The 24,643-nt window shown below is 47.4% G+C and overlaps 1 protein-coding gene across 3 annotated transcripts in view; it reads left to right on the top strand.

The window, feature by feature from the left end:
* The window catches only part of CLMN (calmin), a 136,651-nt gene that overhangs the window by 99,695 nt on the left and 12,313 nt on the right, over positions 1-24,643 (top strand). For all 3 annotated transcript variants that reach the window (XM_069737500.1, XM_069737509.1, XM_069737518.1), the window contains exons 2-4: positions 10,046-10,107; positions 13,862-13,957; positions 14,277-14,360. In XM_069737500.1, coding sequence (XP_069593601.1) covers positions 10,046-10,107; positions 13,862-13,957; positions 14,277-14,360 — 242 coding nt within the window. The remainder of the gene's footprint in view (positions 1-10,045; positions 10,108-13,861; positions 13,958-14,276; positions 14,361-24,643) is intronic.

Raw genomic sequence — 24,643 nt, 5'->3', positions numbered from 1 at the left:
TTAATCGTGTTTGTATTTATTTTTCTGTTTTGTTATTTTGCATCTTTTTTCTATTGTATGACATTTCTTTGTTACATCTTCAGCCATTTCTGATTTATTTTGATACCAGGTAACGATTGGCTGCCATTGCTCCGCTCGTCAGGACTGTCACCCAGCTTTCCTCAGACCCTGAATGGCTAATAGATCAGCATAGGATGAACACCTCGTCATTTCTGTGCGTGGGGTTCAGCAATCATCAGCACTCCAGCACTCCCAGCATGCCCAACGTGTCCTGAGGCTGTGGCTGTCAGGGCATGCTTGGAGCTGTAGTTTGCCAGCTGTTGGGGTGCTGCAGAGTTCTGACCCCCGCTAGTATGAGACTATGGTGCAATAAAATGCAACTTCTTTGCTTTTCAACATTATAGCTGTATTTAGCACCGCGTTTCTTTGGATACTTTTACCCTTCACGGTTTGTTTTATCAGTTTATGCTGTGAATTCCGTGGAATGTGCAGGATTTTGTGTATTTTCTATGTTGTGTATTAGATACGGTGTAAACTTAGTAACACATTCCAAGCTTGTGATAGCGCAGAAATTGTAGAGTAATGGAAGTCACGACTCGGTCACAAAAGAAGATCTCCTGTGTGTTCCAGGCACATGGCAGGTGTCTGCAACCTGTGCTGTGAGCAGCCATGATCTCACAGGGCGGCCGGCGGCTCTCCAGGTGCTCCAAAAAGCTTACACTCCAGCCACCTCCAGAGCTGCATTCTCAAATCTGCTGTTTGGACATGAAATCTGATTGGCACAAATTAGATGTAAGGGATTTTCTTGTCTGCAATATTCAGTAGTTTGTGAGATGCATAAAATAATAATTTAATAAGGATTGACGTTGGACAATGAGACCGTCAGTGGCAAATGGTGAACTCAGAGATGTCATCAGATACAGCTGGGACCCTGAATTACAAAAGAACAGTGTCACATATAGAGAAATCCCATTGTGTCCTTACAGATTAGAATGACAACATAGGAATAATCATTTGTACCGGTAGGGACGACACAAAAAAAAGAAATTCATATTTATCCAAATCTGTCATAGTATCATCTTCAGATGCTGCTATATAATACTGTACAAGAATATAACTACAATAATACTACACCCTATATCCAAGAATATATCTACTATAATACTGCTCCCTATGTACAAGAATATATCTACTATAATACTGCTCCCTATGTACAAGAATATATCTACTATAATACTGCTCCCTATGTACAAGAATATATCTACTATAATACTGCTCCCTATGTACAAGAATATATCTACTATAATACTGCTCCCTATGTACAAGAATATAACTACTATAATACTGCCCTTATGTACAAGAATATAACTACTATAATACTGCTCCCTATGTACAAGAATATATCTACTATAATACTGCTCCCTATGTACAAGAATATATCTACTATAATACTGCCCTTATGTACAAGAATATAACTACTATAATACTGCTCCCTATGTACAAGAATATATCTACTATAATACTGCTCTCTATGTACAAGAATATAACTACTATAATACTGCCCCTATGTACAATAATATAACTACTATAATACTGCTCCCTATGTACAAGAATATATCTACTATAATACTGCTCCCTATGTACAAGAATATAACTACTATAATACTGACCTTATGTACAAGAATATAACTACTATAATACTGCTCCCTATGTACAAGAATATATCTACTATAATACTGCCCTTATGTACAAGAATATATCTACTATAATACTGCTCCCTATGTACAAGAATATATCTACTATAATACTGCTCCCTATGTACAAGAATATATCTACTATAATACTGCCCTTATGTACAAGAATATAACTACTATAATACTGCTCCCTATGTACAAGAATATATCTACTATAATACTGCTCTCTATGTACAAGAATATAACTACTATAATACTGCCCCTATGTACAATAATATAACTACTATAATACTGCTCCTATATACAAGAATATAACTACTATAATACTGCCCCTATGTACAAGAATATAACTACTATAATACTGCTCCCTATGTACAAGAATATAACTACTATAATACTGCTCCCTATGTACAAGAATATAACTACTATAATACTGCTCCCTATGTACAAGAATATAACTACTATAATACTGCTCCCTATGTACAAGAATATAACTACTATAATACTGCTCCTATGTACAAGAATATAACTACTATAATACTGCACCTATGTACAAGAATATAACTACTATAATACTGCTCCCTATGTACAAGAATATAATTACTATAGTACTGCAGTTTGTTACCTCTTTGTGTGTAATGGGATTTTTCCAGCAGATTCTTTAGTTTTTGTGGATCATATGTAGAAGTCAGGGCTTCGTATGGAGGTCAGGACTGGACACACCATTGGTGTGACTTGTGTGGCCTGACAGAGGCCAAGGGTGAGGGGGCTATTTCCAGCACCAAGACAGATGGAATTGAGCATTATGATGACCTATGGCCCCATACATGTTTTTCCACAGGGGCCTCTTCTGTCTGTGTCCGCCCCTGTTGGAGGTAATTAATAGTTCATGGCGGGCATCGCCCTGTTTAATGTAGTGCTGGATTATGAAAGTTGATATTGCTCCAGCTTCTCTCTCTTAATATGGTCCGCCATCATAAACACCGCTGCACCCGCTGAATGGTTGGCAGCGCCGGTCGATCACTCTCCATCTGAGCCATTTATGAGAAGCATAATATCCCTGTGTGGTCTGCTGGATCCTGGGCACCAGCGGGCACTTAATGCATTGTCGTCTGTGTATTTTTTTCCGATTTTATGAGATATACTTCGCCATAAACTTTACTGCCCTCTCCAAGTGCAGGCTCGTCCAGTATGGCGCTGCCATGTACCGTGCAATGTGTGGGACATAAAATATTATGGCCTGATATTCCCTCTTGGCTTCTAATTCTCCGTCCATGAAATGGAAACACATTTGTGGGAAGTTCATGTTTCTAATGTTACTGTAATACCGGAGGTTGGGGTCCGCGCTGCGCCCCAATGCCGTTGATTTCAGGTGGACTGGCGGCTGGTGATGTGGGTACATTGTAGCAGATGAGGGTTTTCACCTGGGAATTAAATTACAAAAAGTTTTATCTGATTCCGGTAATGTAGAGTATTTGCTCCAGTTGTTTGCAGACTGATACATTTTACCTGCACTGATATAAGAGATTGGAGGATTGGCCATACTGGAGAAACTTGTAACAAACCCTCAGCTGTGAGGCTGGCGTCACACTAGCGAGTTTTACGGACGTATGAGCGCAGAAAATACGTCCAGAAAATACGCATTGCACACGGTCCTATCATTCTCTATGGGGCAGCTCCTATCTGCCGTATATTACGCATCCGTAATATACGGTATGTTACGGGCGTAGAAAATCGCAGCATGCTGCGTTTGTCAGCGTATTGCGCAAAAAATACGCCAATGTAAGTCTATGGGGGCGAGAAAAATACGGATTACACACGGACCATGCGTGTGACTTGCAATAAATACGTACCGGGGTTCTATAGAAAAGCCGGCAATTCAGCGCGGTGTACAGTAAAATCACACTGACAGAATAGAATAGGTAGAATAAGTGTGTACACATAGAATAGGGGTGTGTGTGTATATACGGTATATATATATATATATAACAAAAAGCAGCCCCAAAAGAAGACGAAGGGTGCAAAAAATCTATATATATATATATATATATATATATATATATATATATATATATATATATATATATAAATATAAAATTCAGCGCTAGATAGCAGAAAAGCCGGTAATTCAATTGTCGGTTTTTCCTATCTCCTTCACAAACCAGACAGGATATGAGACATGGTTTACATACAGTAAACCATCTCATATCCCTTCTTTTATTACATATTCCTCTATTAATAATGTAAGAAGTGTCTTTGTGTCAAATTTGGGGTCTCTAGCTATTAAATTAAAGGGTTAAATCCCGGAAAAAATTGGCATGGGCTCCCGTGCAATTTTCTCCGCCAGAGTGGGAAAGCCAGTGACTGAGGGCAGATATTAATAGCCTAGAGAGGGTCCATGGTTATTGACCCCCCCCCCTGGCTAAAAACATCTGCCCCCAGCCACCCCAGAAAAGGCACATCTGGAAGATGCACCTATTCTGGCACTTAGCCTCTATCTTCCCACTCCCGTGTGGCTGTGGGATATGGGGTAATGAAGGGTTAATGCCACCTTGCTATTGTAAGGTGACATTAAGCCAGGTTAATAATGGAGAGGCATCAATTATGACACCTATCCATTATTAATCCTATAGTACGAAATGGTTAATAAAACACACACATTATTTAAAAGTATTTTAATGAAATAAAGACACATGGTGTTTTAATATTTTATTATACTCTTAATCCACCTGAAGACCCTTGTCACCTGACACAGAGTTAAAAAAAACAAACAACAATATTCCATACCTTCCGTCGTTACAGTCTTGTCCCACGCTCTAAATCCATCTGAAGGGGTTAAATCATTTTACACCCAGTAGCCTGCTAATGCAGCTGTGCTCCTGTCTGTAAAACTTGGTGAATGAATGGAATGTAGGGGAATGTACTGTAGTTACCTCGAGTCATGGTGATGCGCCCTGTGCTGGATGAGCTCGAGCCTGGGAACTTTTCAGAATATTTTCCCACGCTCGAGTGCTCGAGTCTTCAGGTGGATTAAGAGTATAATAAAATATTAAAACACCATGTGTCTTTATTTCATTAAAATACTTATTAATAATGTGTGTGTTTTATTAACCATTTCATACTATAGGATTAATAATGGATAGGTGTCATAATTGACGCCTCTCCATTATTAATTTGGCTTAATGTCACCTTACAATAGCAAGGTGACATTAACCCTTCATTACCCCATATCCCACCGCTACACGGGACTGGGAAGAGAGCGGCCAAGTGCCAGAATAGGCGCATCTTCCAGATGTGCCTTTTCTGGGGTGGCTGGGGGCAGGTGTTTTTAGCCAGGGGGGGGGCCAATAACCGTGGACCCTCTCCAGGCTATTAATATCTGCCCTCAGTCACTGGCTTTACTACTCTGGCGGAGAAAATTGCGCGGGAGCCCAAGCCAATTTTTTCCGGGATTTAACCCTTTAATTTAATAGCTAAGAGACCCCAAATTTGACACAAAGACACTTCTTACATTACTAAAGAGGAATATGTAATAAAATAGGGGATATGAGATGGTTTACTGTATGTAAACCATGTCTCATATCATGTCGGGTTTGTGAAGGAGAAAGGAAAAGCCGGCAATTGAATTACCGACTTTTCTGCTACCTAGCGCTGAATTAAATAAAGAAATATATATATGTGTGTCTCACTGACATGAGAAAAATGTCTCACTGACTGAGAAAAAATCGAAGCCATACGGATGCAATACAGATAACACAGATAAATTTGTGCGTAAAAATGGCATCCTCGCATTGAATACGGAACAGTGTTTTGGGACAATTACTGCATATTACGGCCATAAATAACGGACCGTATTTTCGTACGCCTAGTGTGACGCCGGCCTGAAAAGCTTTAGGGCTTTTTTGGATTTTAGTTGCGATCATGAAATCCTAATTACCTGGCAGCAAGCAGTGATCCTGAAAATGGTGAACAAGGCAAACACAAAGGTTATTGGAAAGTTGCAGAACTTTTCATTGATTTATAAGTAGAAGACTCCTTTAAGGCGGGGCCGGGCCCCCTTTGTACAGGGCCCCGTATATGCTCTGTCTATTCCTATAGATTCACAGCACCACAAGAGGTCGCCTCTGCCAGGCTCCTGTGCCGCTAGGCGGGCAGGGTCATGGGCGCGCTGCAGTCATAGGTGATTGGGACGACTACACTCTTTGTGCGGAGAATGAAAGCTCCATTGTTAGGAGTTGTCTTGTGTCAACATGGGCCGGTATTGTGGGTGCAAACACCACCCAACGCTTATCACACAGGGCGCTCCCAGATCCGGCCCTGACACCCTGCACTAGTCACATAGAGGAGGCTGGCCGGGATATTAAGGGCCTTCATGTCATTAATAATAATAATAATAATAATAATAATAATAATAATTGTATTTAGTGCCAACACAAGAAAGCATAAGTGTAATTACTAGGGGTGCGGTCTGTGGGACCTCCACCAACCCAAAGAACACGGGGGTTCTCCCACAACATCTCCTATTCATGTAATTGGAGAGTGACCCTGAGCAAATTCTACTTCTCTACTAGGAGGACAGAGGGGTCTGGAGGAGGGCACAGAGGGGTCTGGAGGGGACAGAAGGGTTTGCAGTAGGAGGACAGAGGTGTCTGGAGGAAAAGGACAGCGGAGTTTGGAAGGGACAGAGTCTGGAGGAGTACAGAGGAGTCTGCTGGAGGAGGACAGAAAAGTTTGGAAAAGCAGACCAGAGGGGTCTGGAGGAGTACAGAGGAGTCTGCTGGAGGAGGACAGAGGAATCTGGAAAAGCAGGACAGAGGTGTCTGGATGAGGAAGACAGAGGGGTCTGCTGGAGGAGGACTGGAGCCTGGAGGAGGAGGACAGAGGTGTCTAGGAGAGGATAGAGGTGTCTGGAGAAGAATCGTAGGAGTCTGGAGGAGAAGGAAAGTGGAGTCTGGATGAGGAGGACTGAGGAGTCTGGATGAGGAGGACTGAGGAGTCTGGATGAGGAGGACTGAGGAGTCTGGATGAGGAGGACTGAGGAGTCTGGATGAGGAGGACAGAGGTGTCTGGAGGAGGACAGAGGAATCTGGAGGAGTCTGGAGGAGGACAGAGGAATCTGGAGGAGGAGGGTAAAGATGTCTGGGCGGAGGACAGAGGAGTCTGGAGGAGGACAGAGGAGTCTGGAGGAGGACAGAGGAATCTGGAGGAGGAGGAGGACTGAGGAGTCTGGAGGAGGAGGACAGAGGTGTCTGGAGGAGGAGGGTAATGATGTCTGGGTGGAGGTCAGAGGAGTCTGGAGATAATGTCAGAAGTGATCACAGGAGATCATTGTCTCAGCTTTGCAGTCAGGCAGAACCTGCTCCTATATCGCCCCCTTGTATCTCGCCCCCTTGTATGTCGCCCTCAGAGTTGTAGAGCAGGCAGTACTATACACAGAACTTTACATAGAGGACCACTGAGGGGAATATCTCTGTGGAAAGGCGCTGAGTGTCCTGTCACACGGGGGGCAGTGTACAGCGATGTGACATTCGGTCATGGTGCTGCGATGTTTTCCACGACTTGTGTATAACTGTGATGGGGTCCAGGAGGCTGAGATGGGAGGGGCTCTTGGTCAGGCATGTCAGCCGCTTCAGTTGTTCCTTAGCCTCAGAGTTGACATTTTGGCTTCTTCTGGGTGCACATCTTGGACTAACAGGTTGCACTAAGCCCTGACCCCTGGGGGCAGCACTCAGTCAGATTCTGGGGACTTGTATTGTCCAGTATCGGGGGTATTAATGTGCTGCCACCTGGTGGTCGCTCTTGGTGCCGCACCCTATTTGGTAATTATGCAACGAGCTTTGTCTCCGACCTATTGTGGAGTTTTGGTTTCTGACGGTGTCAAAAGTAGAATTAAGACAGACAGATCAGTGTTTTTTCTTAACTATGTTTATTTCTTTACTAACTTATATAGCGCCATTAATTCCACAGAGCTGTACACACATTATATAAGTTAGGAGTTGTACAAGGTTAGAAAAATATGTCTCCTTCATTTTTAGAGACAGCGCCACTCCAGTCTACTGGTTGTGTCTGGTATTGCTGCTCAGCTCCATTGATATGAATAGAATTAAGTGGCAATAACAGATACGACCAGAGGACAGGAGACGAGCTCCAAGCTCCTACAGCCCCATTATAGCTCTAATTTCCTAATACAAAGCTTTTGTCAATAGAGTTTCCCCTGGAAAGTTGTAAGAGTGGGGGGCACCGAGTGCCAGGTGTCCGGTGCAGCGAGTAGCAGCCACCTCTGACCCCATGCTCCTCTCACATAAGACGTGTATGTCCCTTTAAGGCTACTTTCACACTAGAGTTGTTTGGCAATGCATCGTTTTGGAGAAAAAACGCATCCTGCAAATGTGCCCGCAGGATGCGTTTTTTCTCCATAGACTTGCATTAGCGACGCATTGCGATGTATGTCCACACGTCGGATCCGTCGTGCGATGGATGGTCGTGTTTTGGCTGACCCACGGCACAAAAAAAGTTACATGTAATGTTTTTTTGTGCGTCGAGTCCGTCATTTTCAACCGCGCATGCGCGGCCGGAACTCCGCCCCCTCCTCCCCGGACCTTACAATGGGGCAGTGGATGTGTTGTAAAACTGCATCCGCTGCCCCCGTTGTTCATTTCTTTCACAACGTGCATCGGGCTGACGCATGGCAACGGCCCCGTACCGACGCTAGTGTGAAAGTAGCCTTAGCTCCGTATATCCCCAATTTTCCGCATTGGATTCAACAGCGACATGAACTAATTTGGAGGTGGAATCACATTATCGGATTCTTTATTAGGAGCTGATTTCCTTGGAGATGTCTTATAACAGGAGGTCCACAGCAGAAACTCCTGAGAATCTGGCTGGGAAATCCCTCAGGACTTGTAGAGAGGACGCCATCATTGGGCTTAACTCCTTCATGCCTGGCAGGACTTTGCCTATGAAGAGTTCATCCTGGTGACTGTCGCATCGTCCACTCTGCCACTACAGGACAGGAATATATATATATATATATATATATATATATATATATATATATATATATATATATATAACAACCCGATACCTTGACCACAAGCCTCTTAGCTGCACATATCTCCCGTAATGCCCTGACCTCAAATTCTAGGTTAGTAGCCCCAGACACATACTTATCATGAATTGCCCAGCCAAGGATGCCCCCGTGTTACCCCAGCCACAGCTCATGCTCATTCTTCCTTTGGGAAGCCGCCCGCTCCTTATGGGTCACAGTTTGGAGCAAAAGACGCCAGCAGCAGAGACACCAAAAAACCTGCAGCAAAACCGCACCAGGAAAACGTCTGTGGGCAAGGAGTATTTTTGCAGAATTTTCAGAGTAGAAATTGAGAAAAACCTCTAAGGTTTTAAGATGAGGATCTGCAGAGTTTCTGCTCACTTGCTGCTCCAAAACCTACTAAAAACCCCTTCATGTGCACATAGCCTAACAGGCTCCGACACATTTATTGCCCCCTATAAAAATGCCTCCTAGCTACAGAAGCCCCCAGAATAGCCTCAGCAATCAATATCTTCAAAAAAAAGCCCCTGGCAGAACTGCCCCTGTTGTTATTCGTGTCCATTTAAGTGAATGAGTCCATGTAAAGAAAAAAAGGATGGTACACAGATGGTTAAAACGGACCCATACGGATGAGAGTGGCATGTAGCGCTGTGATGAACGTGGGCCCGTGCCCCACACTGACAGTCCCCGGAGTCTGGTGATACATTGTAGTACAGCTTGTTACATTGTTTCCTCTTTATTTGTAAATACCCCAGTTTTGAGGGTTTGGGTTAAGTGCGGGTCTGGGCTTCGTGCGGTTTACGGTGCCCAGTGGAACCTGAATCTACATCCTGGACTACGACCTGATTTATAGGAAGGAAAGGGGTTTTCCGCACTGGCGGAGAGACGGTGTGACCCCAGCTGTGCCGCCGACACCCGCACTTACCAGAGGTGGTGACATCATGGCGTAATGAACGCTGCGGATGTCCAGGCTTTTATGTATTCATCACCTCTGTGTGACTGAGAGCAGAGCCCCGGGCGCTGCAGAGCATTACCCCTCCGCTGCGATGTGCTGCAGCCAGTGGTGTAGCTCGAAGCTCATGGGCCCCCAATGCAAAAGTTCAAACTGGGCCCCTAATTATTGCAAGCGTTTAATACTTTTTGGGCCCCCTAGACAGCAGGGCCCTGGTGTGGTTCGGCCCCTGGCTGCATCCACTGCAACCTCACCAGTGAATAGAAGCCATTGAGTCAGATATCTGCTTCTGGGAAAGCTGGGTGACCTAAAGGCAACTAATATCTGTTATGTCTTGTGTTTTCTCCCCAGTGGAACGAGAGAATGTGCAGAAGAGAACGTTCACCCGATGGATGAACCTGCACCTGGAGAAGGTAAGAAGCCCCCGGGCCCTGCACTTCAGGGGCCCAAACTACCCCTGCCAGATAGGAAGACCCCAGTGTAATAAGTGGCAGGTGGGGTCCTGTTCCAGTGTGGCATCTGTCCGCTGCATCCCCTGCTGGTCCAGTGTCTTGTATTCTGGGAGAAGTAGTGTTGGCATCAGCTGTGAAGACTACGAGGCTGCAAATGGCAACAAGGTCCTTGTCTGACGCAAAAAGAAAAAAGCAGAATATATTTCGACGCAGGTTCTGAGAATTTCGCATTCAGCAGCTTTAGATGTAACTGGAGATGACATGATGACTTTTGTCCACCGGGGGCGCTGTTTCAGTGCTCTCTGATTGCGCAGGTCTGCGCCGGCGTCTACCTGTTGCTGACGGCTGTCAGGGCTTTTATGAAGTATTTGGCTTCTGTAAAAGCCATTAGTGAGCGGATGATAATGAGATCATGGTGAGCGCTCGGCTCCGCTCCCGTGACGTCTCATTCCCGGCACAGGGCTTGTTTTGTTTGGATACCCCTAAAAAAAAAATTAAACTTTTCTCCCCCCCCCCAACTTCCCGATGCAGAGTCGGCACCTCTCCCCCGCCACCTCTGCTACCCTTCAGTTGTCAAGTGAAATCATTTATTGGAACCTCTACACCGGGGATCGGCCCGGGCCAAATACTCCTTTGCTTCTCTTGGCTGAAACAATCAAATGGAACATAAAGAATAATTGAACTTCCATTTAGAATCCCGGCGGGACGGGGTGAAGGGGTTAACAACGCTCTGGGAGCTGCAGCACTGCGGGGTCCAGGACCTCTCCAGATCTACCTGTAAGTCACCACCTGTAGGCAAACTACAACCCCCAGCATGCCTGACCATTGCATGATGTCAGGCCATGCAGGTGGTAAAACTTCGACTTTAACTACAGACTGGTATCCAGCCTGTAGCTGTTCAGATACTACAACTCTCAGCATGTTCTGGCAGCCATTGGGCTGGGAGTTGTAGTTTCACAACAGCTGGATACCCACAAGGGATGACATTTGCTCTGGGTTTATTTCCTCACCGTTTTCAAAAGTGTTGCTTGTTGTCTGTGAATGGAAACCTTTCTATTTGCCAGCAGTGCTCCCATCCACCGGTCTAAACCCATAGGCTGGGCTGTGTGGCAACAGCTGGAGAGCCACAGGCTGAGTCCTCCTTATTTTCAATATCTATACTTGCTGTCAATGAATGAGTTATTTCCTGTCTGTTCAGATGCTAAAACTCCATGAATATGGCTGATGAATTGGATAAAAATATCAGATTGTCCAGACTGGTTAGCTCGTAGTGGATTGCCTAGACTGGTTAGCTCGCGGTGGATTGCCTAGACTGGTTAGCTCGCAGTGGATTGCCTAGACTGGTTAGCTTGCAGTGGATTGCCTAGACTGGTTAGCTCGCAGTGGATTGCCTAGACTGGTTAGCTCGCAGTGGATTGCCTACACTGGTTAGCTCGCAGTGGATTGCCTAGACTGGTTAGCTTGCAGTGGATCGCCTAGACTGGTTAGCTCGCAGTGGATTGCCTAGACTGGTTAGCTCGCAGTGGATTGCCTAGACTGGTTAGCTCGCAGTGGATTGCCTAGACTGGTTAGCTCGCAGTGGATTGTCGCGACTGGTTAGCTCGCAGTGGATTGCCTAGACTGGTCAGCCTACGGAGGGTTGTCCAGGGTGGTTAGCTCAAAGGATTGTCCAGGCTGGTTAACTCACAGAGGATCGGCCATGCTGGTTAGCTCACAGAGGATTGTCCAGACCGGTTAGCTCAAAAAGGATTGGCCATGCTAGTTAGCTCACAGAGGATTTTCCAGGCTGGATAGCTCGCAGGTGATTCTCCAGGCTGGTTGGTTCACAGTGGATTGTCCAGGCTAGTTATTTCAGAGGATTGTCCAGGCTGTTTAACTCACAGAGGATCGGCCATGCTGGTTAGCTCACAGTGGATTGTTAAGGCTGTTTTGTTCACAGAGGATTGTACTTTCTAGTTAGCTCATAGATGATTGTTTATGCTGGTTAGCTCACAGAGGATTGTCCAGGCCGGGTAGCTGACAGAGGATTGTTAATGCTGTTTATCTCAGAGGATTGTCCAGACTGTTTAGCTCACAGAGGATTGTCCATGCTATATCTAATTGTCGGACAGGATAGAAATGGATCCTCTCAATAGGACCAAGAAATGTCCTGCTCACGGACAGCCAGCAGATATCTTGCAGGTGATGAGTGTGGGACCAAGCATACTGCGAGCAGGACACCTGTCTGGTTATCACTGCATAACATGGCCGAGTAGCCCGTCCGGGGCGGATGGTTGACACCCAGCTTTCCCAGAAACGTGGGCACCTGGAAACCTTTGAAGCTTTGACAGCGGAGATCTGCAGAGTCTCACGGTCACTAATAGCTTTCTCCTTTGCACAAGTCTTCAGCCCCCTGTCCTCCTGCACTGTGTCATCTGCGGGGACTCCGCACTGAGGCCCATTCACCCCGTGTTTACACGAGTGTCACAGGACCGGACACTATAGGAGGCCGCGCTCGACCCCGGCGGACAGTGATGGATCACATTAAAAGCGTGTGATAAACCGACCGTGTCAGCCGGGGCCTGGGATATGTGAGAGCGCTGACATCTCCGCCATGTTTACATCACAGGCGTCAGGTAGATCCCGGAATCTGCGCCAAACGCAAGGAAAACAGCAGCAGGGGCGGAATAAGCCCCCATTGTTCAACAGAGAACCCCCCATCATAAAGGCCTCTCCTCTCTAATCGCTGTGCAATGCCCTGTGCCTCCATTCTGCACTGCTTCTAAGATCTCTGCCTGCTGACAGTGACTAGGAAAATCCTGTAGAGACCTAATACTTCTCACAGCTGAGGGTTTGTTTCAGTAGCATCCAGTCTGGGCAATCCTCTGTGAGCCTGGACTCCAGACTGATACAATGCAGCAGAATATATGGACAGGAAAGAGAATCCTGTAGATTGGATACATTGTAACAATCCATCAGCTGTGCAAAAGATTGGGCTCAGGCAGAGTTTTTAGCCTCAGGGGGTTCAGAATCTTCTGTATTGGGGGTCCTAGGTCTGTGATCTGCTCTGTCATCATTTCTATCTTTTTCTTAAAGCCCCATTTTGTAGAAGCTAACAATGGTTCTGGCAGAGCGCGGTGCCATCTGGTACGAATTTCTTACATCTGGTGATATCGATCCAAATGCCAGAAAAATGATAATTAGTTCCAAGAGCATTGAAGGAGTTGTCCACTTTTGGTAATTGGGGCTAAAATAGATTTTTGCAATTTGTGTTCCATGATAAACTTTGCTCCATTTGCCTTCTACAGCCTCTGGGTTGCACTCTCTACTGCTGGCCGCAGAATGAGTTAACTGAGGTTCCATCAGTGAGCTCACTATGATACTCTTATGGAGCTTTTGTAGCTATCTTATCTGTATCTTTGAAGTCTTAAAATCAAGGGCTTCGGGGCAAAAACTGCACCCCACAGATAAGTGGCACTTCTATAAGATAGCGCCATATCTGATAAATAATATCATCACTGTACAGTTACGGTCAGTGGATATAGAGCCGCTGCCCCTTTATAGCACAGGGGTCTGTGGCCCCTCGGAGGGGCTCCCAGTACCATCGTACAAACAGGATGATGCAGCAGAGTAGCGGTCAGATGGAGAACAACGACTAATGAAGGACTTGTAACAATGTATCAGTGCAACGCCGGAGTATAATGAGCCGCCAACACTGTCTCCATTGTTATTACAGCGCAGTCCTCCCATGGAAGTCACAGATCTGTTAACAGATATCCAAGATGGAAAAGTCCTGATGGCGCTACTGGAGGTGCTGACGGGGCAAAGCCTGGTGAGTGGTCCGATGTCAGAGAGGGGGTCCCGCCCTACAATGAAAATTACTCAAACTTTCCAGATATATTAGAGCTTTCTAAAACTTCTGTCACTTTTATCATCGATTTCTTATCATTTTCTGTTTGCTGTCAGTGAATGGAAATGTTCCCAATTTACTATTCAAGATTGAACATTTCCAGTCTAGTGCTTGTCACACGGCTGAGGGTTTGTGACAACGTGTCGTCCTCGCATCTTCCCATGGAGCAGTTGTCAGACGCGCTGGGTATTATCTCTGCTCGGCTGTTAGGAAACTTATCCTGATTTCTGTCTCTATTCAGCTCCACGAATACAAATCATCGACTCATCGGATCTTCCGTCTGAACAACATCGCAAAAGCCCTGAAGTTCCTGGAAGACAGTAATGTGAGTAGTGTGTACTGTATACTGCCAAGCGCTGCCACGGCTGGGTATAACAGAGCCACGCTGCCGCTCAGGAGAAATACACAGCACATTGCCGGTTACATGCTGTATGTACACAGTGACTGCACCAGCAGAATAGTGAGTGCAGCTCTGGGGTATAATACAGGATGTAACTCAGGATCAGTATTGTAATGTATGTACACAGTGACTGCACCAGGAGAATAGGGAGTGCAGCTCTGGGGTATATAATGCAGGATGTAACTCAGGATCAGTATTGTAATATATGTACACAGTGACTACACCAGCAGAATAGTGAGTGCAGCTCTGGGGTATATAATACAGGATGTAACTCAGGATCAGTATTGTAATGTACGTACACAGTGAATGCACCAGCAGGATAGTGGGTGCAGCTCTGGGGTATATAATGCAGGATGTAACTCAGGATCAGTATTGTAATGTATGTACACAGTGACTGCACCAGCAGAATAGTGAGTGCAGCTCTGGGGTATAATACAGGATGTAACTCAGGATCAGTAATGTAATGTATGTACACAGTGACTGCACCAGCAGAATAGTGAGTGCAACTCTGGGGTATAATACAGGATGTTACTCAGGATCAATAATGTAATGTATGTACATAGTTAATACACCAGCAGAATAGTGAGTGCAGCTCTGGAGTATAATACAGGATGTAACTCAGGATCAGTAATGTAATGTATGTACACAGTGACTGCACCAGCAGAATAGTGAGTGCAACTCTGGGGTATAATACAGGATGTTACTCAGGATCAGTAATGTAATGTATGTACACAGTGACTGCACCAGCAGAATAGTGAGTGCAGCTCTGGGGTATAATACAGGATGTAACTCAGGATCAGTAATGTAATGTATGTACACAGTGACTGCACCAGCAGAATAGTGAGTGCAACTCTGGGGTATAATACAGGATGTTACTCAGGATCAATAATGTAATGTATGTACATAGTTAATACACCAGCAGAATAGTGAGTGCAGCTCTGGAGTATAATACAGGATGTAACTCAGGATCAGTAATGTAATGTATGTACACAGTGACTGCACCAGCAGAATAGTGAGTGCAGCTCTGGGGTATAATACAGGATGTAACTCAGGATCAGTAATGTAATGTATGTACACAGTGACTGCACCAGCAGAATAGTGAGCACAGTTCTGGGGTATATTACAGGATGTAACTCAGGATCAGTACAGGATAAGTAATGTAATGTATGTACACAGTGACTGCACCAGCAGAATAGTGAGTGCAGCTCTGGGGTATATTTCAGGATGTAACTCAGGATCAGTACAGGATAAGTAATGTATGTACACAGTGACTGCACCAGCAGAATAGTGAGTGCAGCCCTGGGGTATAATACAGGATGTAGCTCAGGATCAGTAATGTAATGTATGTACACAGTGACTGCACCAGCAGAATAGTGAGTGCAGCTCTGGAGTATAATACAGGATGTAACTCAGGATCAGTACTGTTGTGAATTCTGTTGTCGGGCTCCCTCCTGTGGTCATGAATGGTACTTCGGCTGGTTCTGTCGATGGACTTTCTCTGGTGGCTGTGGGTGTTTCTGAGTTTCCTTCCACAGGTGACGAGGTTAATTCGTTAGCTGGCTGCTCTATTTAACTCCACTTAGATCTTTGCTCCATGCCACCTGTCAATATTCCAGTATTGGTCTAGTTCACTCCTGGATCGTTCTTGTGACCTGTCTTCCCAGCAGAAGCTAAGTGACTGCTTGTTTTTCTCTGGTTTGCTATTTTTCTGTCCAGCTTGCTATTTTGATTGTTGTCTTGCTTGCTGGAAGCTCTGGGACGCAGAGGGAGCGCCTCCGCACCGTGAGTCGGTGCGGAGGGTCTTTTTGTGCCCTCTGCGTGGTCTTTTTGTAGGTTTTTGTGCTGACCGCAAAGCTACCTTTCCTATCCTCAGTCTGTTCAGTAAGTCGGGCCTCACTTTGCTTAATCTATTTCATCTCTGTGTTTGTATTTTCATCTTTACTCACAGTCATTATATGTGGGGGGCTGCCTTTTCCTTTGGGGAATTTCTCTGAGGCAAGGTAGGCTTTATTTTTCTATCTTTAGGGCTAGCTAGTTCCTTAGGCTGTGCCGAGTTGCATAGGGAGCGTTAGGAGCAATCCACGGCTATTTCTAGTGTGGTTGATAGGATTAGGGATTGCGGTCAGCAGAGTTCCCACGTCCCAGATCTCTTCCTATATTATCAGTAACTATCAGGTCATTCCGTGTGCTCTTAACCACCAGGTCCATTATTGTCCTGACCACCAGGTCATAACACAGTACAGGATCAGTAATGTAATATATGTACACAGTGACTGCACCAGCAGAATAGTGAGTGCAGCTGTGGAGTATAATACAGGATGTAACTCAGGATCAGTACAAGATCAGTAATGTAATGTATGTATACAGTCACTGCACCAGCAGAATAGTGAGTGCAGCCCTGGGGTATAATACAGGATGTAGCTCAGGATCAGTAATGTAATGTATGTACACAGTGACTGCACCAGCAGAATAGTGAGTGCAGCTCTGGAGTATAATACAGGATGTAGCTCAGGATCAGTAATGTAATGTATGTACACAGTGACTGCACCAGCAGAATAGTGAGTGCAGCTCTGGAGTATAATACAGGATGTAACTAAGGATCAGTACGGGATCAGTAATGTAATATATGTACACAGTGACTGCCCCAGCAGAATAATGAGTGCAGCTGTGGAGTATAATACAGGATGTAACTCAGGATCAGTAATGTAATGTATGTACACAGTGACAGCACCAGCAGGATAGTGAGTGCAGCTCTGCTCAGCTGCTGCTCATTGTATTGATTGTGGGTGCGGTCGCTGCTGATCCTGCTGTCTGCTCCTGAGCTCCAGAGAATCATCACCTCTCCACCTGGGGACCTGCTCTCTCTCCTACCCAGGGGGGGGAGGAGTAGGTTTCCTGGGATGAGTGAAGGAGCCAAGTCCCAGGCTTCTGCTTCCCGGACCAGGCTGGCGGGGGGCAGAAGGAACCAGCAACCAGCCTGCACATCAGAGCATTCGGGGGTGAGACGCTCCACCAGGAGTCGCAGCAATGTGGCTCCTACTCCCCCCAGGTCTGCAGAGACCCAGAGAAGCCGCAAGGCTTCCATGGAGGAGAAGCCTGCTAGCGTGCAAGATGGCGGTCCTTCCGGGGGAAAGCTGAGTGCTCACGGAAGTGAGGCCGACCTCACTGAGGAGGGTTGGGTGCTGCAGAGACCCTGGGAGTCTGTGTCCACCTATGCCTCCTTGGTCATGAGTCACCTCCTTGAGGATGAAGAGGCGAGTAAGACCCTGAGGAGGCTCCGGGAGGAGCTGCGCTGCACAAGCACTAAAGCTGCAGGTGCCTCCAGACCCAGGAAGACGCAATTCCAGGCTGAAGCTTGAAATTAATGATCTGGAGGTATGAAAAGCGTTTATTCAAGAAAAAAAGTGGACCATTTAAAGAAAAATTGCAAAATGAAGACCGACTCAGAGAAATGGCTGATAAGAGAGAGCAAAGGCAGATGGGGCTGCAGCCTGAGAGCCAGGTGGATGATGATGATAATGATGAGGAGGAGGAGGAGGATGACCAGCAGAAAGCCCCACCTGGCAGCCTGCTTAGTCACTCACAGGCCATGTGCAGCGAGCTCTGTCATGATCCCAATGGCAGGGGATCACAAAAGGACAAGCACAAAAAAACAAAACAAGCTCTAGGGTGATGGAAACTGAGCTGACCGCGATCCTGAACCTCAACACACAACTAGCTGTAGCCGGGGAACGTGCCTACGATGATTCTAGACGTCTCGCGCCAGCCGAAGAACTAACTTTCCCTATTAGAAGAAACACAGACCTCTCTTGCCTCCAGAGAAACACCCCACAGAAATAGCAGCCCCCCACATGTAATGACGGTGAAATGAGAGGAAAGCACATACGTAGTTATGAAAACAGATTCAGCAAAATGAGGCCCGCTAAAGCTAGATAGCAGAGGATACAAAAGTGAACTGCGCGGTCAGCGAAAAACCCTACAAAAAAACCATCCTGAAATTACTTGAACTCATGTTCCAACTCATGGAACATGAGGAGTAATATCAGCCCACTAGAGCAACCAGCAAAAAGGAATCACATATCTGCAAGCTGGACTAAGACAAAAATTAAGCAAAACGTGGAACAGGAAAATCAAAAACTTAGCTTGTCCTGAAGAATACAGAAGCGGGAAGCAGAGGTAACAAGACACACTGATTACATTGATAGCCGGCGAGGAAATGACAAGAAAGCCAGGTTAAATAGGAAACTCCCATATCCTGATAGAACAGGTGGACACCAGAGACCGCAGAGAACACAAGTCACCCAGTACCATCTGTAACCACCAGAGGGAGCCCAAAAACAGAATCCACAACAGAGCTCCCTGCAGGACAGGTGACATTGACATCTCGTCGCAGTTCTGCTGGCTCTGGGGAGGACAGTGACAACATCGGCCGGGGAGGGGCGCTAATGGCAGAGATCAAGCTCCTGGAGTCCCCAGTGTGCCTTCAGAACTTCCATCTTGGTGATGATTTACCAGAAGAGGCACCTGAGGGCCAGAAGAAAAAGGTAAAGAAGAACAAACCTAAGCTGCAGGAACCGGTAAGCTATATATATGCCCCCTCCCTGTACCCCCTGAGTCGGCTGCAGGATCAGCTCGCTGTATAAGCCCCGTTGCCCAGCCCGGTTTCTGCTGTGGATCCGGTGCAAAGGCGCGGGGAGATTACAGAGCATGGTAATGAGGGGCGCAGAGCTCCGTCTCTGCTTGTAGTAGCGGGGACGTAGCAGCAGGTGCATCAGCCGAGAGGCTGGACAGTGAGTGCGGCGGGCAAAAGGTCAGGCCACAATACTGTGGTGCGCTCCTCAGTGGGAGGGGGAGCGGCCCGGTGTTGGGGGCAGCTCCGGTAGCCTCAGTGCCCCTGAATGCTGTTGCCGCTGATCACTAAGTTGAGGAGCTGCGGCAGTGTGAGGGGATTGCTGGGGCTGGGAGTTCCGGTCCTCCCACCAAAGTCCTGTTTTGTGTTGGCGCCGCTGGTCAACAAGATGCTGATATAAAGGATCAGCAGCGCCCCACAGCGGCGAAAGATCAGCGGCGCCTGGTATCAACAGTGAAGCAGCGGAAAATATCATCTGATGATGCGGAGGGCACATGTAAGACCAGGAGTGAGGTCGCATCCAGTTCTGTGGAGGAGACTCAGCCCCTTGTGCCTGATGATGTGGCGGTCAAAATGTCACCCCCTGTTGTCACTGGTCCAGCAGGAGTGAATGTGGTGGTGGGTATGGATAAGGAAAATTCTTTGTCTAGTGGTGTGGTTGCTGGTTTGGTAGAGTGTGAGGGGGTTATGGAAGTAGGTAATAGTGATGCTGTTGGTGTGGATGTGGTCACTGGTCAGGTTGCCCCCCCGGTGGTGGCAGCACCTGTCAGGAGTTTTGCCGCTGTCACCTGCGGGAGAAATATGGCGTCCTCCTTGTCTCCGGGCTCTGAGGACGGCATGTTGCAACGGCGTCACCTGGAGGCTCTAAAGAAGGGAGAGAGATCACTAATGGTAGAGGGTCGAGAGGTTGATCTATCCTTCTGGATAGAGAGGCATGGCCTCGGGGCCTTCCGAGAGCAAAGAGGGGGGGATACACTGTGGTCCCTCCCAACAGCTGGGCCGGGTAGTGTGCGTAGGAATGTGGTCCGTCTTCGGTGGAGGGGCAGTGATGCGTGTCCTCTAAGGTCTAAAGTTGTGGAGCTCCTGCTGAGGATAGGCTTCAGGGCGATTGACATCTACGCCTTGATACACCCCTATTCCACACCTGAGTTTGATGTCAGCTTTGTTCGGCCGGAGGAGCTTGAGCTCTTCTGGTCGAACTATGAGTTGGAAAAAATGAGCCTGGCTGGCGAGACTTTTCCGTTCAGGTGGTGTCTCGCCAAAACAAAGTCAAGAAAGTGACCGTGATGACTTGTAACGAGTCGCTTTCTTGTTATGACATCATGACGTGGCTTGGCCGGTATGGAGAGGTGATAGAAATGCCAAAGAAAAATCGTGACGAGTTTGGTATCTGGTCAAGGGACTGGACGTTTATGGTAAAATTTAAGCGTCCAGGTGGTACGGTTGCCCACATACCATCATCTGCCTTCCTGGGTAGGGATCGTATCCTGGTCTTCTACCAGGGGCAACCAAAGCTCTGTCACAAGTGCGGCGACCCCACACACTTCAGCGCAAACTGCACACTGCACTGTGCAGAAATGTGCATTGTGTGGGGATATCGGCCATCTTGCTGCATCTTGTGTGGAGACTAGGTGCCACCTGTGTGGTGAGTTAGGTCACCCATTCAGCCGTTGTCCTTGCTCCTTCACTAATGCAGTCGTGACCCCGGTGGGAGAAAGCCGTGAGGCTGATTCTGCTTGGGAAGGGACTAGCAGGGTTGAGTAAGCTGAGGGGCCAAGGAAGAAAAGCAATAAAAAGACGCCTTCCCAGCTAATTAAGGCATTTAGACAGGCGCAGACAGGATAGGGAGCTGGGGGAGCCTTGGGCCACTGGGGCGGCCTCTTTTCTGGACGCCGTCTTGCTGCTGAGGTCTCGAGGGATGATGAGTTGGATGAGGAGGTCAGGAGGATCCACATGGAGGAAAGTGCCACTGCCTCAGAGTCCTCCCATTATGAAAGTATGGATGAGGATAATAGGCAGTGGCTAGAGGACAAGCGTAAGCTCGGCACCAAAAAGAGAAAGAAGGGAGATAAAAAATCTTCTCCCGCTCTGACCAAGGTACCTAAGGAGGGAAAAACCGACTCCCCTCTGGTTGGTCTTTCTAACCGGTTCCAAGCCCTTGAAAACATCTCTTCCTCTGAGGAGGAAGCTGAGGGTGAGGTTCTAGCTTCGGCGGGGCTCACAGGGGACGCCGAGTCTCCTTCTTCTGGGAATGTAAGATCCTTGGAGGGAGGGACTAGCCCAGAATCCGGAGACGAGGACGATAAAAATAAAAAATACGTGGGAATGGATACCTCATTGTCATTAAAGAGGGGGAAGGATTCCTCCTCTGAGGCAGAGGATACAGGGAGTGGGAAAAAGAAAGCCATCTAACTCAATCACCAATGATGGCGGAACCCACTCCATTGACGCTGGCGTCCATTAATGTTGCCAGCATAAAGTCAAATACAGCTAGATTTGCGGCCTTTGATTTTCTCAGCCGGGTTGAAGCTGACATTTTCTTTTTGCAAGAGACCAGGCTGCTAAACATGGCAGACATGTGTAAAGCTAAGAGGAAGTGGAGACTCGGGCCCTCCTATTGGTCTCTTGCAGCCGAGCTTATAGCGGAGTGGTGGTCCTTTTTACCGCACCGGTGGAATGCCGACGGGTTATTGAGTTAGAAATGGGGAGGTGCCTGATCTTAGATGTCTTCATGAAGGGACAAGAGCTCCGGCTCATTAACATCTATGGTCCCCAATCTAAATGGGACCGGAAGTGTCTCTTTATGAGGATCAAGCCCTACCTTTTTACAAGTCGGCAGGTGGTCTTTGGAGAGGACTTCAGTGCTGTCACGAGGCCCTGAGATGGGGGAGGTTCCAGAGACAAGCTGACTTATGATAGCGTCGCCCTTAATGGTATAGCTAGTGAGGCTCGACTGGTGGATGTCCACATTCGGCACACCCCAGGCCACGAGGGGTTCACCTATCATAGAGGTAACTCTAGGTCTAGAATAGATAGGTTTTATTTAAAGGAGGAAGCTGTCTCTTCAGCAGTGTCTGTTGTTGAGGTGGAGTTCTCCAACCATTGTTTAATTTTGTTTTCTCTGAATGTCACAGAGACCCTCCGGATGGGAAGAGGCTTTTGGAGCCTCAATTCGTCTCTCTTGGAAGAAGCAGGGATAAGACAGTCCTTTGAGGATTTTCTTCAGATCCAGGTACCATTACTGGATCTTTGTAGTAGTAAGTCAGAGTGGTGGGAGATGTTCAAGGAAAGGGTGGCGAGATTCTTCCGCCAGCTCTCGAGCCTCAGGAGTCTGAACAGGTACCGTCTGTATCAGGGTCTGAGGAGGAAACTCGAGCATCTTGTCTCAACTGGAGGTAGCCGCGAGGAGATCTCCAGAGTGAAATCTTTGCTTATGAGGTGTCAGTACGATAGACACGCATCTTTGGTTTTTGAGAGGGATTACGGGAAGTACCGCTCGCCCGACCCTTACAGAAACTGCAGGATGTCAGTGAATAGTAAAGTGGTTACAGGACTGGTCGACACTGCGGGGTCCCTGAGACGATCCAGATCAGGGATCCTGGAGGTTGTCAGATCCTTCTACTCGCACCTCTTGGGGAAGAGGGATCTTGATTGGGATGAGATGTCGGCTTTCCTGGCTGAAGCTGTCCCCGAACCAGGGGTAGACCCCTCTCTTGACGTTTTGACAGAAATGATCAGGGAAGAGGAAGTTCAGTTGGCGATTGAAGGGCTTGCCCCCAAAAAATCGCCTGGTCCAGATGGCTTAACATCTGAATTCTATAAGACCTTTAAGGACGTTTTGGTTCCCCTCTTGACTGAGGTATTCAATGAGTGTCTTTCCTCGGGCATTCTGCCGAAGTCAATGAGGAGGTCTGCTCTGATCATCTTGTCAAAGGGTAAGGACCCGTCTTGCATTGGGAACTGGCGTCCCATAGCGCTTCTCAATGCAGACAGGAAGGTTCTGGCAAAGGTGCTGTTTAATCGGCTGGTGAAATTTGCACCCCGACTCCTTTCGGGGGCCCAGCATTGCTCTGTTCCAGGCCGCAGCACATTTAGTGCTGTGCTCAGTGTCCGAGAGGCAGTGGAGCAGGGTAGGGCTGGTCACTGGAAGGGGTACATGCTGTCACTGGACCAGGCAAAAGCGTTTGATCGGGTTAATCATGAGTACCTCTGGTTCGTCCTTCTGAGATATGGCCTGCCCGGGGGGTTTGTTGATTGGCTTAAGACCTTGTACAGTGGGGCAGAGAGTTTCCCGCTTGTGAATGGTTGGATTGGCAGCTCTTTTGAGGTTGGGTCCGGTGTTCGCCAGGGTTGTCCCTTGAGCCCGCTGCTGTACGTGTTTGCGATTGACCCTCTTCTTAGGAGGGTGGAGCGTGGACCGTTGGCCGGGATCGGGATGGACCGGGCAGCACCGGAAGCCACTCTGAGGGTGGTGGCGTATGCCGATGATGTCACTGTGTTTGTTTCATCTCATGAGGAGGCAGGGTGGCTGATGTCAGAGGTAGATCGCTACTCGGAGGCATCCGGGTCCAAGATCAACCGGGATAAGTGTGAGAGTCTCTGGCTGGGAGGAGGAGATCCTGGTTTTGATCTCCCGGACACCCTTCCAGGACCCAAAGTCTCTGCAAAAGTCCTTGGCATCGAATTTGGCCAGGGGGATTACCCCAAACAAAATTGGGACAGCAGGCTAGAGATCGCCACTCAGAAGGTGAACCAATGGAAGGGTTGGTCTTTGACCCTAAGGGAAAGGGTAAACCTGATCAAAACTTACCTGCTCCCTTTACTGATTTATCTGGGCAGTGTATGCATCTTGCCGGAATCTCTCTGGACTCGGGTCTACAGTTTGTTCTTCCAACTGTTATGGGGGAATAGACTGAACCTGGTCAAGAGGGAGGTTACTTACCGTACGAGGAGACTAGGAGGGTTGGGTATGGTCAACCCTGTGGTATTCCTTGTGGATACCTTCATTAAGATCAATATCGCAAACCTCTGGAAAGAGAGGGCTCCTCCGTGGGTATTCTCCTGTAGGGGATGGTTTCAGCCTTTCTTCCAGGAATGGGAGACAGGAGGGCAAGTGAAGGATCTTCGCACACCGCATGGACATCTTCCGGCTTACGCTACCTTGGTTCTGAAGGTAATTCGTCGGTGGGGTCTGGGAATGTGGGAGATCAGGACTCTGCCAAGGAAACTCCTTGACAATAGGGTTCTGTTGACCCATTTCCAGAGGCCTCTGGCGCTCAGGGACTGCCCAAGTCGGGATCTTGGGGTGGGTTTGCATCTTTTGAATTCTATCAGGATCCCCTCGAAGTTTTGGGACTTAGCTTGGCGCTGCTTCCATGGGAAACTGTGTGTGAGGGACAATCTGAAGTGTAGGAGCTCTGAGGACAGGAATTGTCCTCGGGAGCATTGTGGTACCTTGCTGGAAAGCATGGACCACTTCCTGCTTCATTGTCCCTTCAACACAGAGGTGTACAACAGGGTGGGCGCCTTCATTGGCTGGTCTCGGCTGGCCGGTCTCTCCTATGCGGAATGGGCCTAT

This window comes from Ranitomeya imitator, chromosome 1 (assembly GCF_032444005.1).
Source record: "Ranitomeya imitator isolate aRanImi1 chromosome 1, aRanImi1.pri, whole genome shotgun sequence".
Taxonomy (NCBI): domain Eukaryota; kingdom Metazoa; phylum Chordata; class Amphibia; order Anura; family Dendrobatidae; genus Ranitomeya; species Ranitomeya imitator.
This window is presented reverse-complemented; position numbering and strand designations above follow the sequence as displayed.